The 12,223-nt window shown below is 41.6% G+C and overlaps 1 protein-coding gene across 1 annotated transcript in view; it reads right to left on the reverse strand.

Moving 5' to 3' along the window:
- Nucleotides 1–2,093: 2,093 nt before the first annotated feature.
- The window catches only part of LOC139760196 (uncharacterized), a 59,223-nt gene continuing 49,093 nt past the window's right edge, over nt 2,094–12,223 (reverse strand). The window contains exon 5 of the mRNA XM_071683130.1: nt 2,094–2,305. Within this exon, the coding sequence (XP_071539231.1) occupies nt 2,167–2,305 (139 nt within the window). The 3' untranslated portion in view covers nt 2,094–2,166. The remainder of the gene's footprint in view (nt 2,306–12,223) is intronic.

Here is a 12,223-nt window from a genome sequence, read left to right on the forward strand (position 1 = left end):
GTGTTCACAGGTGGATGATGGTGACACCCAAATGTACATAGGTAGGTGATAGTGACACCAAGTGTACACAGGTGGGTGGTGGTGACACTAGGTGTAAACGGTTGGGTGATGGTGCCACTAAGTGTACAAAGATGGTTGGTGGTGAGACCAGGTGTACACATGTGGGTGATGGTGACATCAATTGAACACAGGTGGATGGTGGTGACACCAGGTGTTCACAGGTGGGTGATGGCGAGACTAAGTGTACACAAATGCGTGATGATGACACTAAGTGTACACAGGTGGGTGATATGATACCAGGTGTGTACAGGTGGGTGATGGTGATAACAAGTGTACTCAGGTGTATGATGTTGCAGACACCAAGTGTACACAGGTGGGTGATGGTGACACTATGTGTACACATTTGGATGATGGTAACACCAGGTGTACACGGGTAGTTGATGGTAACACCAGATGTACACAGGTGGGTGATGGTGACACCAAGTGTACACAGGTGGGTGATGGTGACACCAAGTGTACCGAGGTGGGTGATGGTGACACAAGGTGTACACAGGTAGGTGATGGTGACACCAAGTGTACACGGGTGGGTAATGGTGACACTAAGCGTGCACAGGTGGGTAATAATAATCAGAAATTGTTCTCGATAAAATGTTTGATCTTTATTTTGCTTTGCATGAATGCAGTCCATACAATATTGTTCATAATAACTGAGGTTATTAAGAAGACATCATTATTATATGGGAAGCTTATCATGGATACAGTATCACATGAGACGCTATGCTTGATAAATACATGAGAAGCTTTTCCTGAATATATTATCACATGGGAAGCTTATGCTTGATAAATACATGAGAAGCTTATGCTCTATAAATTATTATAATATAAGCTTGTGCTTGATAGAGTAATACATGAGACGCTTATGCTGGATAAATGCACGAGAAGCTTTTCCCGAGTAAATTATCACCTGTGAAGCTTATGCTTGATAAATACATGAGAAGCTTATCATGATGTAAGCTTATGCTTGATAAAGTAATAAATGCGAAGCAGATGCTGACAGAGAATTGCATAGGAAGTTTTTGATAAATTATCATTATTTTGATAACTAAAACATGTTTAAGATATCATCTTTCTCCGGCGAGGGAGACACAACATCTGATGGAGTTGTCAGGGTCATTTGCTTTTTATTCTTCCTTTAGAAAAGACTTATAGAATCAAAATTTACAAACTAACTACAGGAACTACCTATGAAAACCTGCTGTTAGTTTAAAGTTATCATTTCCTGGTTGTTAAATGCACTTCAAAGTCGTGACACAATAGTGAAACATTCATATATGACAGATGGAATCATACGTATAGTGACCCTTGCCTTTCTCTTGTCCTGCGGGACTGGAGTACTGGGACATGAGAGCCTTGCATGGCAGGGGACTGGAGTACTGGGACATGAGAGCCTTGCATGGCAGGGGACTGGAGTACTGGGACATGAGAGCCTTGCATGGCAGGGGACTGGAGTACTGGGACATGAGAGCCTTGCATGGCAGGGGACTGGAGTACTGGGACATGAGAGCCTTGCATGGCAGGGGACTGGAGTATTGGGACATGAGAGCCTTGCATGGCAGGGAACTGGAGTATTGGGACATGAGAGCCTTGCATGGCAGGGGACTGGAGTATTGGGACATGAGAGCCTTGCATGGCAGGGGACTGGAGTACTGGGACATGAGAGCCTTGCATGGCAGGGGACTGGAGTACTGGGACATGCAGGCATACAATGCACTGGTGTGGTGTGTGAAGGTTAGTCTTGTATGAGGATAAGGAACACATTAGACTGGAGGAGGTGACGGTATATGTACCATGATGAGACATGAACATGTACGTGTGTGTGTGTGTGTGTGTGTGTGTGTGTGTTTGGCTATAGTAATATAAAGGAGAACACTGCGGGAGCCCCGCTTACAATAGTAGCACAAAAGTTACCAGATATTTAGTACACCAGTGACAGGCATCTGTACACAACGTACTTATGTACTACACTCTCGGTCATCCGTACAACATTATTATTTCTTGCCAACCCCCCACCAACACCTCATTTAAAAAAAGAAAAATGAAGATCTGTTGGTGTTAGTGCTGCTGGTGTTGGTGCTGCAGGAGTTAGTGTTGGAGATGTTGAAGTTATTATGCCTTCTCACAGACAACATGCTTTTCATGTCTACAGTTAATGTCGTGCCAGGTGGTGCCGTCGTTATACACGTTCTTCAACGCACCCAAACAGTTCTCAGGAGGATCACGGTTGTCGGGCTGACCTCTGCCCTCACTGCAACAACAACACAACACAAACATCTTAGTGACAAACTACCACGTTAGCTACTCCTTAAAGCTCGTTAACCACCAATGAATGAAATACTCCTTAACTTAAACTATATCTCGTGCTCAACTTCTTACACACAAACACACAGTACACATACACACACACACACACACACACACACACACACACACACACACACACATATATATATATATATATATATATATATATATATATATATATATATATATATATATATATATATATATATATATATATATATTATATTTTTTTATATTTTTATTATACTTTGTCGCTGTCTCCCGCGTTTGCGAGGTAGCGCAAGGAAACAGACGAAAGAAATGGCCCAACCCCCCCCATACACATGTATATACATACGTCCACACACGCAAATATACATACCTACACAGCTTTCCATGGTTTACCCCAGACGCTTCACATGCCTTGATTCAATCCACTGACAGCACGTCAACCCCGGTATACCACATCGCTCCAATTCACTCTATTCCTTGCCCTCCTTTCACCCTCCTGCATGTTCAGGCCCCGATCACACAAAATCTTTTTCACTCCATCTTTCCACCTCCAATTTGGTCTCCCTCTTCTCCTCGTTCCCTCCACCTCCGACACATATATCCTCTTGGTCAATCTTTCCTCACTCATTCTCTCCATGTGCCCAAACCACTTCAAAACACCCTCTTCTGCTCTCTCAACCACGCTCTTTTTATTTCCACACATCTCTCTTACCCTTACGTTACTCACTCGATCAAACCACCTCACACCACACATTGTCCTCAAACATCTCATTTCCAGCACATCCATCCTCCTGCGCACAACTCTATCTATAGCCCACGCCTCGCAACCATACAACATTGTTGGAACCGCTATTCCTTCAAACATACCCATTTTTGCTTTCCGAGATAATGTTCTCGACTTCCACACATTCTTCAAGGCCCGCAGAATTTTCGCCCCCTCCCCCACCCTATGATCCACTTCCGCTTCCATGGTTCCATCCGCTGCCAGATCCACTCCCAGATATCTAAAACACTTCACTTCCTCCAGTTTTTCTCCATTCAAACTCACCTCCCAATTGACTTGACCCTCAACCCTACTGTACCTAATAACCTTGCTCTTATTCACATTTACTCTTAACTTTCTTCTTCCACACACTTTACCAAACTCAGTCACCAGCTTCTGCAGTTTCTCACATGAATCAGCCACCAGCGCTGTATCATCAGCGAACAACAACTGACTCACTTCCCAAGCTCTCTCATCCCCAACAGACTTCATACTTGCCCCTCTTTCCAAAACTCTTGCATTTACCTCCCTAACAACCCCATCCATAAACAAATTAAACAACCATGGAGACATCACACACCCCTGCCGCAAACCTACGATTCACTGAGAACCAATCACTTTCCTCTCTTCCTACACGTACACATGCCTTACATCCTCGATAAAAACTTTTCACTGCTTCTAACAACTTTCCTCCCACACCATATATCTTTCTTTCTTTTAAACTATTCGCCATTTCCCGCGTTAGCGAGGTAGCGTTAAGAACAGAGGACTGGGCCTTTTTTGGAATATCCTCACCTGGCCCCCTCTGTTCCTTCTTTTGGAAAATTAAAAAAAAAAAAAAGAGAGGGGAGGATTTCCAGCCCCCCGCTCCCTCCCCTTTTAGTCGCCTTCTACGACACGCAGGGAATACGTGGGAAGCATTCTTAATCCATAATGCATAATTCATAATGCAACTTTTACCATATTCCCTTCAGATATACCACAACCTCACTCTGCAAACAATAGGCAAATAATCTGAACAATGTTGCTTAGTCTTGGAAACATACATATGCTTATGGCTTCATTGTTTTAAATATTTTTAAATTCGACATGTTACGTACTTTCAAATACAAGAAATAGCTTTTGGACAGAAAACAGTAACCTGATTGTTTAAAATTATCTATCATATCAACAGCTTTGTTAGTACTGTAATCTTTGTTATTCAAAATCATCTGCCTCATAAACAAATTTATTAGTACTGCAATCCTAGCACCCCTTTTATGTGGCTCCTGCATTTTCAAGGCTGTTCTCCGAGCCTGGGTAAAGTATGGTAACCCCATATGGGATGGAAAGGTCCTTGATGAGGCTGTTCTCCTTTCTGTCCAATGACAATGGTACAGCTTCATCAAAGATGACTTCTCACTTGTGGTGTTACTGTTAGCTTGCAGAGTCTAGGAACACTTAACAGCTAAGGTCAACAAAAGTTAACTTCCAGGGAATCTTATAGAAGGTGCAATATAGTGTCTTTAAAAATGCTTTCATATCCCACTTTCCATGAGTTTTTCAGAGTTATGCCCATGTGCAAATAGCAGAAGTCTGTAGGAGCTGGGTTACAAATTTAATTAACATTACTTATTGAGCAAGTACTGCAATCTCACTACATTGCACTTGGTATAAAGAAATTCAGGATATTTCACAAAATTGTTGATGCAAAAATATGAATCTGTAAAATAACAGAGGCAAACCAATGACAACAAATCATGAGATCAGTTTAGCCCAAGTGCATCACCTTCAAACTTCAATGAGATACCAGACAGATTTTGTACTGTGTAATGGTTAGATACTTATACTGTTTCTTATATACTTCATAATACCACCTGAGCACAGCCTCAATATCTGCTGGATCTTGTAGAAAGAAATGTAAAATATGACCAACATTACAAGAGATGCATGTTAAAGGAAAACCAACAAAGAAGTGGTGGAGTATGGGGTACTGAAAACAAAGTTATATACAATACCAAAAACATCTAGGTTGTTTCAGAAGGAAGTTATGGATAATGGTTATCATTGCTATATACATATATATACATATATATATTATATATATAATATATATATATATATATATATATATATATATATATATATATATATATATATATATATATATATATATATATATACCCAGGGATATATATATATATATATATATATATATATATATCCCTGGGGATAGGGGAGAAAGAATGCTTCCCACGTATTCCCTGCGTGTCGTACAAGGCGACTAAAAGGGAAGGGAGCGGGGGGCTGAAAATCCTCCCCTCTCATTTTTTTTTTTTTTTTAATTTTCCAAAAGAAGGAACAGAGAAGGGGGCCAGGTGAGGATATTCTTTCAAAGGCCCAGTCCTCTGTTCTTAACGCTACCTCGCTAATGCGGGAAATGGCGAATAGTATGAAAGAAAGAAAAGAATATATGTATATATATATATATATATATATATATATATATATATATATATATATATATATATATATTTATATATATATATATATATATATATATATATATATATATATATATATATATATATATATATATATATATATATATATATATATATATATATATATATATATATATATATATATATATATATATATATATATTTGCAGGGAAATAATTCAAATGAGTGGGAGATGTATAAAAGAAAGAGGCAGGAGGTCAAGAGAAAGGTGCAAGAGGTGAAAAACAGGGCAAATGAGAGTTGGGGTGCGAGAGTATCATTAGATTTTAGGGAGAATAAAAAGATGTTATGGAAGGAGGTAAATAAAGTGCGTAAGTCAAGGGAACAAATGGGAACATCAGTGAAGGGGGCTAATGGGGAGGTAATAACAAGTAGTGGTGTGGTGATGTGAAAAGGAGATGGAGTGAGTATTTTGAAGGTTTGTTGAATGTGTTGGATGATAGAGTGGCAGATAAAGGGTGTTTTGGTCGAGGTGGTGTGCAAAGTGAGAAGGTTAGGGAGAATGATTTGGTAAACAGAGAAGAGGTAGTAAAAGCTTTGCGGAAGATGAAAGCCGGCAAGGCAGCGGGTTTGGATGATATTGCAGTGGAATTTATTTAAAAAGGGGGTGACTGTATTGTTGACTGGTTGGGAAGGTTATTTAATGTATGTATGATTCATGGTGAGGTGCCTGAGGTCTGGCGGAATCCTTGCATAGTGCCATTGTACAACGGCGAAGGGGATAAGAGTGAGTGCTCAAATTACAGAGGTATAAGTTTGTTGAGTATTCCTGGTAAATTATATGGGAGGGTATTGATTGGGAGGGTGAAGGCATGTACAGAGCATCAGATTGGGGAAGAGCAATGTGGTTTCAGAAGTGGTAGAGGATGTGTGGATCAGGTGTTTGCTTTGAAGCATGTATGTGAGAAATACTTAGAAAAGCAAATGGATTTGTATGTATCAATTATGGATCTGGAGAAGGCATATGATAGAGTTGATAGAGATGCTCTGTGGAAGGTATTAAGAATATATGGTTTGGGAGGCAAGTTGTTAGAAGCAGTGAAAGTTTTCATCGAGGATGTAAGGCATGTGTACGTGTAGGACGAGAGGAAAGTGATTGGTTCTCAGTGAATGTCGGTTTGCGGCAAGGGTGCGTGATGTCTCCATGGTTGTTTAATTTGATTATGGATTTGGTTGTTAGGGAGGTGAATGCAAGAGTTTTGGAAAAAGGGGTAAGTATGCAGTCTGTTGTGGATGAGAGAGCTTGGAAAGTGAGTCAGTTGTTGTTCGCTGATGATACAACGCTGGTGGCCGATTCGGGTGAGAAACTGCAGAAACTGGTCACTGAGTTTGGTAAAGTGCGTGAAAGAAGAAAGCTGAGAGTAGATGTGAATAAGAGCAAGGTTATTAGGTTCAGTAGGGTTGAGGGACAAGTCAGTTGGGAGGTAAGTTTGAATGGAGAAAAACTGGAGGAAATGAAGTGTTTTAGATATCTGGGAGTGGTTTTGACAGCGGATGGAACCATGGAAGCGGAAGTGAGTCATAGGGTGGAAGAGGGGGCGAAAGTTCTGGGAGCGTTGAAAAATGTGTGGAAGTCGAGAACGTTATCTTGGAAAGCAAAAATGGGTATGTTTGAAGGAATAGTGGTTCCGACAATGTTATATGGTTGCGAGGTGTGGGCTATAGATAGACTTGTGCTGAGGAGGGTGGATGTGTTGAAAATGAGATGTTTGAGGACAATGTGTGGTGTGAGGTGGTTCGATCGAGTAAGTAATGAAAGGGTAAGAGAGATGTGTGGTAATAAAAGACTGTGGTTGAGAGAGCAGAAGAAGGTGTTTTGAAATGGTTTGGTCACATGGAGTGAATGAGTGAGGAAAAATTAACCAAGAGGATATATGTGTTAGAGGTGGAGGAAACGAGAAGTGGGAGATCAAATCACATATATCCTCTTGGTCAATCTTTCCTCACTCATTCTCTCCATGTGACCAAACCATTTCAAAACACCCTCTTCTGCTCTCTCAACCACGCTCTTTTTATTTCCACACATCTCTCTTACCCTTACATTACTTACTCGATCAAACCACCTCACACCACACATTGTCCTCAAACATCTCATTTCCAGCACATCCATCCTCCTGCGCACAACTCTATCCATAGCCCACGCCTCGCAACCATACAACATTGTTGGAACCGCTATTCCTTCAAACATACCCATTTTTGCTTTCCGAGATAATGTTCTCGACTTCCACACATTCTTCAAGGCTCCCAGGATTTTCGCCCCCTCCCCCACCCTATGATTCACTTCCGCTTCCATGGTTCCATCCGCTGCCAGATCCACTCCCAGATATCTAAAACACTTTACTTCCTCCAGTTTTTCTCCATTCAAACTCACCTCCCAATTGACTTGACCCTCAACCCTACTGTACCTAATAACCTTGCTCTTATTCACATTTACTCTTAACTTTCTTCTTTCACACACTTTACCAAACTCAGTCACCAGCTTCTGCAGTTTCTCACATGAATCAGCCACCAGCGCTGTATCATCAGCGAACAACAACTGACTCACTTCCCAAGCTCTCTCATCCACAACAGACTTCATACTTGCCCCTCTTTCCAAAACTCTTGCATTCACCTCCTAACAACCCCATCCATAAACAAATTAAACAACCATGGAGACATCACACACCCCTGCCGTAAACCTACATTCACTGAGAACCAATCACTTTCCTCTCTTCCTACACGTACACATGCCTTACATCCTCGATAAAAACTTTTTCACTGCTTCTAACAACTTGCCTCCCACACCATATATTCTTAATACCTTCCACAGAGCATCTCTATCAACTCTATCATATGCCTTCTCCAGATCCATAAATGCAACATACAAATCCATTTGCTTTTCTAAGTATTTCTCACATACATTCTTCAAAGCAAACACCTGATCCACACATCCTCTACCACTTCTGAAACCACACTGCTCTTCCCCAATCTGATGCTCTGTACATGCCTTCACCCTCTCAATCAATACCCTCCCATATAATTTCCCAGGAATACTCAACAAACTTATACCTCTGTAATCTGAGCACTCACTCTTATCCCCTTTGCATTTGTACAATGGCACTATGCACGCATTCCGCCAATCCTCAGGCACCTCACCATGAGTCATACATACATTAAATAACCTTACCAACCAGTCAACAATACAGTCACCCCCTTTTTTAATAAATTCCACTGCAATACCATCCAAACCTGCTGCCTTGCCGGCTTTCATCTTCCGCAAAGCTTTTACTACCTCTTCTCTGTTTACCAAATCATTTTCCCTAACCCTCTCACTTTGCACACCACCTCGACCAAAACACCCTATATCTGCCACTCTATCATCAAACACATTCAACAAACCTTCAAAATACTCACTCCATCTCCTTCTCACATCACCACTACTTGTTATCACCTCCCCATTTGCGCCCTTCACTGATGTTCCCATTTGCTCCCTTGTCTTACGCACTTTATTTACCTCCTTCCAGAACATTTTTTATATTCTCCCTAAAATTTAATGATGCTCTCTCACCCCAACTCTCATTTGCCCTCTTTTTCACCTCTTGCACCTTTCTCTTGACCTCCTGTCTCTTTCTTTTATACATATCCCACTCAATTGCATTTTTTCCCTGCAAAAATCGTCCAAATGCCTCTCTTCTCTTTCACTAATAATCTTACTTCTTCATCCCACCACTCACTACACTTTCTAATCAACCCACCTCCCACGCTTCTCATGCCACAAGCATCTTTTGCGCAATCCATCACTAATTCCTTAAATACATCCCATTCCTCCCCCACTCCCCTTACTTCCATTGTTCTCACCTTTTTCCATTCTGTACTCAGTCTCTCCTGGTACTTCCTCACACAAGTCTCCTTCCCAAGCTCACTTACTCTCACCACCCTCTTCACCCCAACAATCACTCTTTTTTTTTGAAAACCCATACAAATCTTCACCTTCGCCTCCAGAAGATAATGATCAAACATCCCTCCAGTTGCACCTCTCAGCACATTAACATCCAAAAGTCTCTCTTTCGCGCGCCTGTCAATTAACACGTAATCCAAAAACGCTCTCTGGCCATCTCTCCTACTTACATACATATACTTATGTATATCTCGCTTTTTAAACCAGGTATTCCCAATCACCAGTCCTTTTTCAGCACATAAATCTACAAGCTCTTCACCATTTCCATTTACAACACTGAACACCCCATGTACACCAATTATTCCCTCAACTGCCACATTACTCACCTTGGCATTCAAATCACCCATCACTATAACCCGGTCTCGTGCATCAAAACCACTAACACACTCATTCAGTTGCTCCCAAAACACTTGCCTCTCATAATCTTTCTTCTCATGCCCAGGTGCATATGCACCAATAATCACCCAACTCTCACCATCAACTTTCAGTTTTAGCCATATTAATCGAGAATTTACTTTCTTACATTCTATCACATACTCCCACAACTCCTGTTTCAGGAGTAGTGCTACTCCTTCCCTTGCTCTTGTCCTCTCACTAACCCCTGACTTTACTCCCAAGACATTCCCAAACCACTCTTCCCCATTACCCTTGAGCTTCGTTTCACTAAGAGCCAAAACATCCAGGTTCCTTTCCTCAAACATACTACCTATCTCTCCTTTTTCCACATCTTGGTATATATATATATATATATATATATATATTTTTTTTTTTTTGCTTTGTCGCTGTCTCCCGCGTTTGCGAGGTAGCGCAAGGAAACAGACGAAAGAAATGGCCCAACCCACACCCATACACATGTATATACATACGTCCACACACGCAAATATACATACCTACACAGCTTTCCATAGTTTACCCCAGACGCTTCACATGCCTTGATTCAATCCACTGACAGCACGTCAACCCCGGTATACCACATCGCTCCAATTCACTCTATTCCTTGCCCTCCTTTCACCCTCCTGCATGTTCAGGCCCCGATCACACAAAATCTTTTTCACTCCATCTTTCCACCTCCAATTTGGTCTCCCTCTTCTCCTCGTTCCCTCCACCTCCGACACATATATCCTCTTGGTCAATCTTTCCTCACTCATTCTCTCCATGTGCCCAAACCATTTCAAAACACCCTCTTCTGCTCTCTCAACCACGCTCTTTTTATTTCCACACATCTCTCTTACCCTTACGTTACTTACTCGATCAAACCACCTCACACCACACATTGTCCTCAAACATCTCATTTCCAGCACATCCATCCTCCTGCGCACAACTCTATCCATAGCCCACGCCTCGCAACCATACAACATTGTTGGAACCACTATTCCTTCAAACATACCTATTTTTGCTTTCCGAGATAATGTTCTCGACTTCCACACATTCTTCAAGGCTCCCAGAATTTTCGCCCCCTCCCCTACCCTATGATCCACTTCCGCTTCCATGGTTCCATCCGCTGCCAGATCCACTCCCAGATATCTAAAACACTTCACTTCCTCAGTTTTTCTCCATTCAAACTCACCTCCCAATTGACTTGACCCTCAACCCTACTGTACCTAATAACCTTGCTCTTATTCACATTTACTCTTAACTTTCTTCTTTCACACACTTTACCAAACTCAGTCACCAGCTTCTGCAGTTTCTCACATGAATCAGCCACCAGCGCTGTATCATCAGCGAACAACAACTGACTCACTTCCCAAGCTCTCTCATCCACAACAGACTTCATACTTGCCCCTCTTTCCAAAACTCTTGCATTCACCTCCCTAACAACCCCATCCATAAACAAATTAAACAACCATGGAGACATCACACACCCCTGCCGCAAACCTACATTCACTGAGAACCAATCACTTTCCTCTCTTCCTACACGTACACATGCCTTACATCCTCGATAAAAACTTTTCACTGCTTCTAACAACTTGCCTCCCACACCAAATATTCTTAATACCTTCCACAGAGCATCTCTATCAACTCTATCATATGCCTTCTCCAGATCCATAAATGCAACATACAAATCCATTTGCTTTTCTAAGTATTTCTCACATACATGCTTCAAAGCAAACACCTGATCCACACATCCTCTACCACTTCTGAAACCACACTGCTCTTCCCCAATCTGATGCTCTGTACATGCCTTCACCCTCTCAATCAATACCCTCCCATATAATTTACCAGGAATGCTCAACAAACTTATACCTCTGTAATTTGAGCACTCACTCTTATCCCCTTTGCCTTTGTACAATGGCACTATGCACGCATTCCGCCAATCCTCAGGCACCTCACCATGAGTCATACATACATTAAATAACCTTACCAACCAGTCAACAATACAGTCACCCCCTTTTTTAATAAATTCCACTGCAATACCATCCAAACCCGCTGCCTTGCCGGCTTTCATCTTCCGCAAAGCTTTTACTACCTCTTCTCTGTTTACCAAATCATTTTCCCTAACCCTCTCACTTTGCACACCACCTCGACCAAAACACCCTATATCTGCCACTCTATCATCAAACACATTCAACAAACCTTCAAAATACTCACTCCATCTCCTTCTCACATCACCACTACTTGTTATCACCTCCCCATTTGCGCCCTTCACTGAAGTTCCCATTTGCTCCC

Source organism: Panulirus ornatus, chromosome 35 (genome assembly GCF_036320965.1).
Source record: "Panulirus ornatus isolate Po-2019 chromosome 35, ASM3632096v1, whole genome shotgun sequence".
Lineage (NCBI taxonomy): Eukaryota > Metazoa > Arthropoda > Malacostraca > Decapoda > Palinuridae > Panulirus > Panulirus ornatus.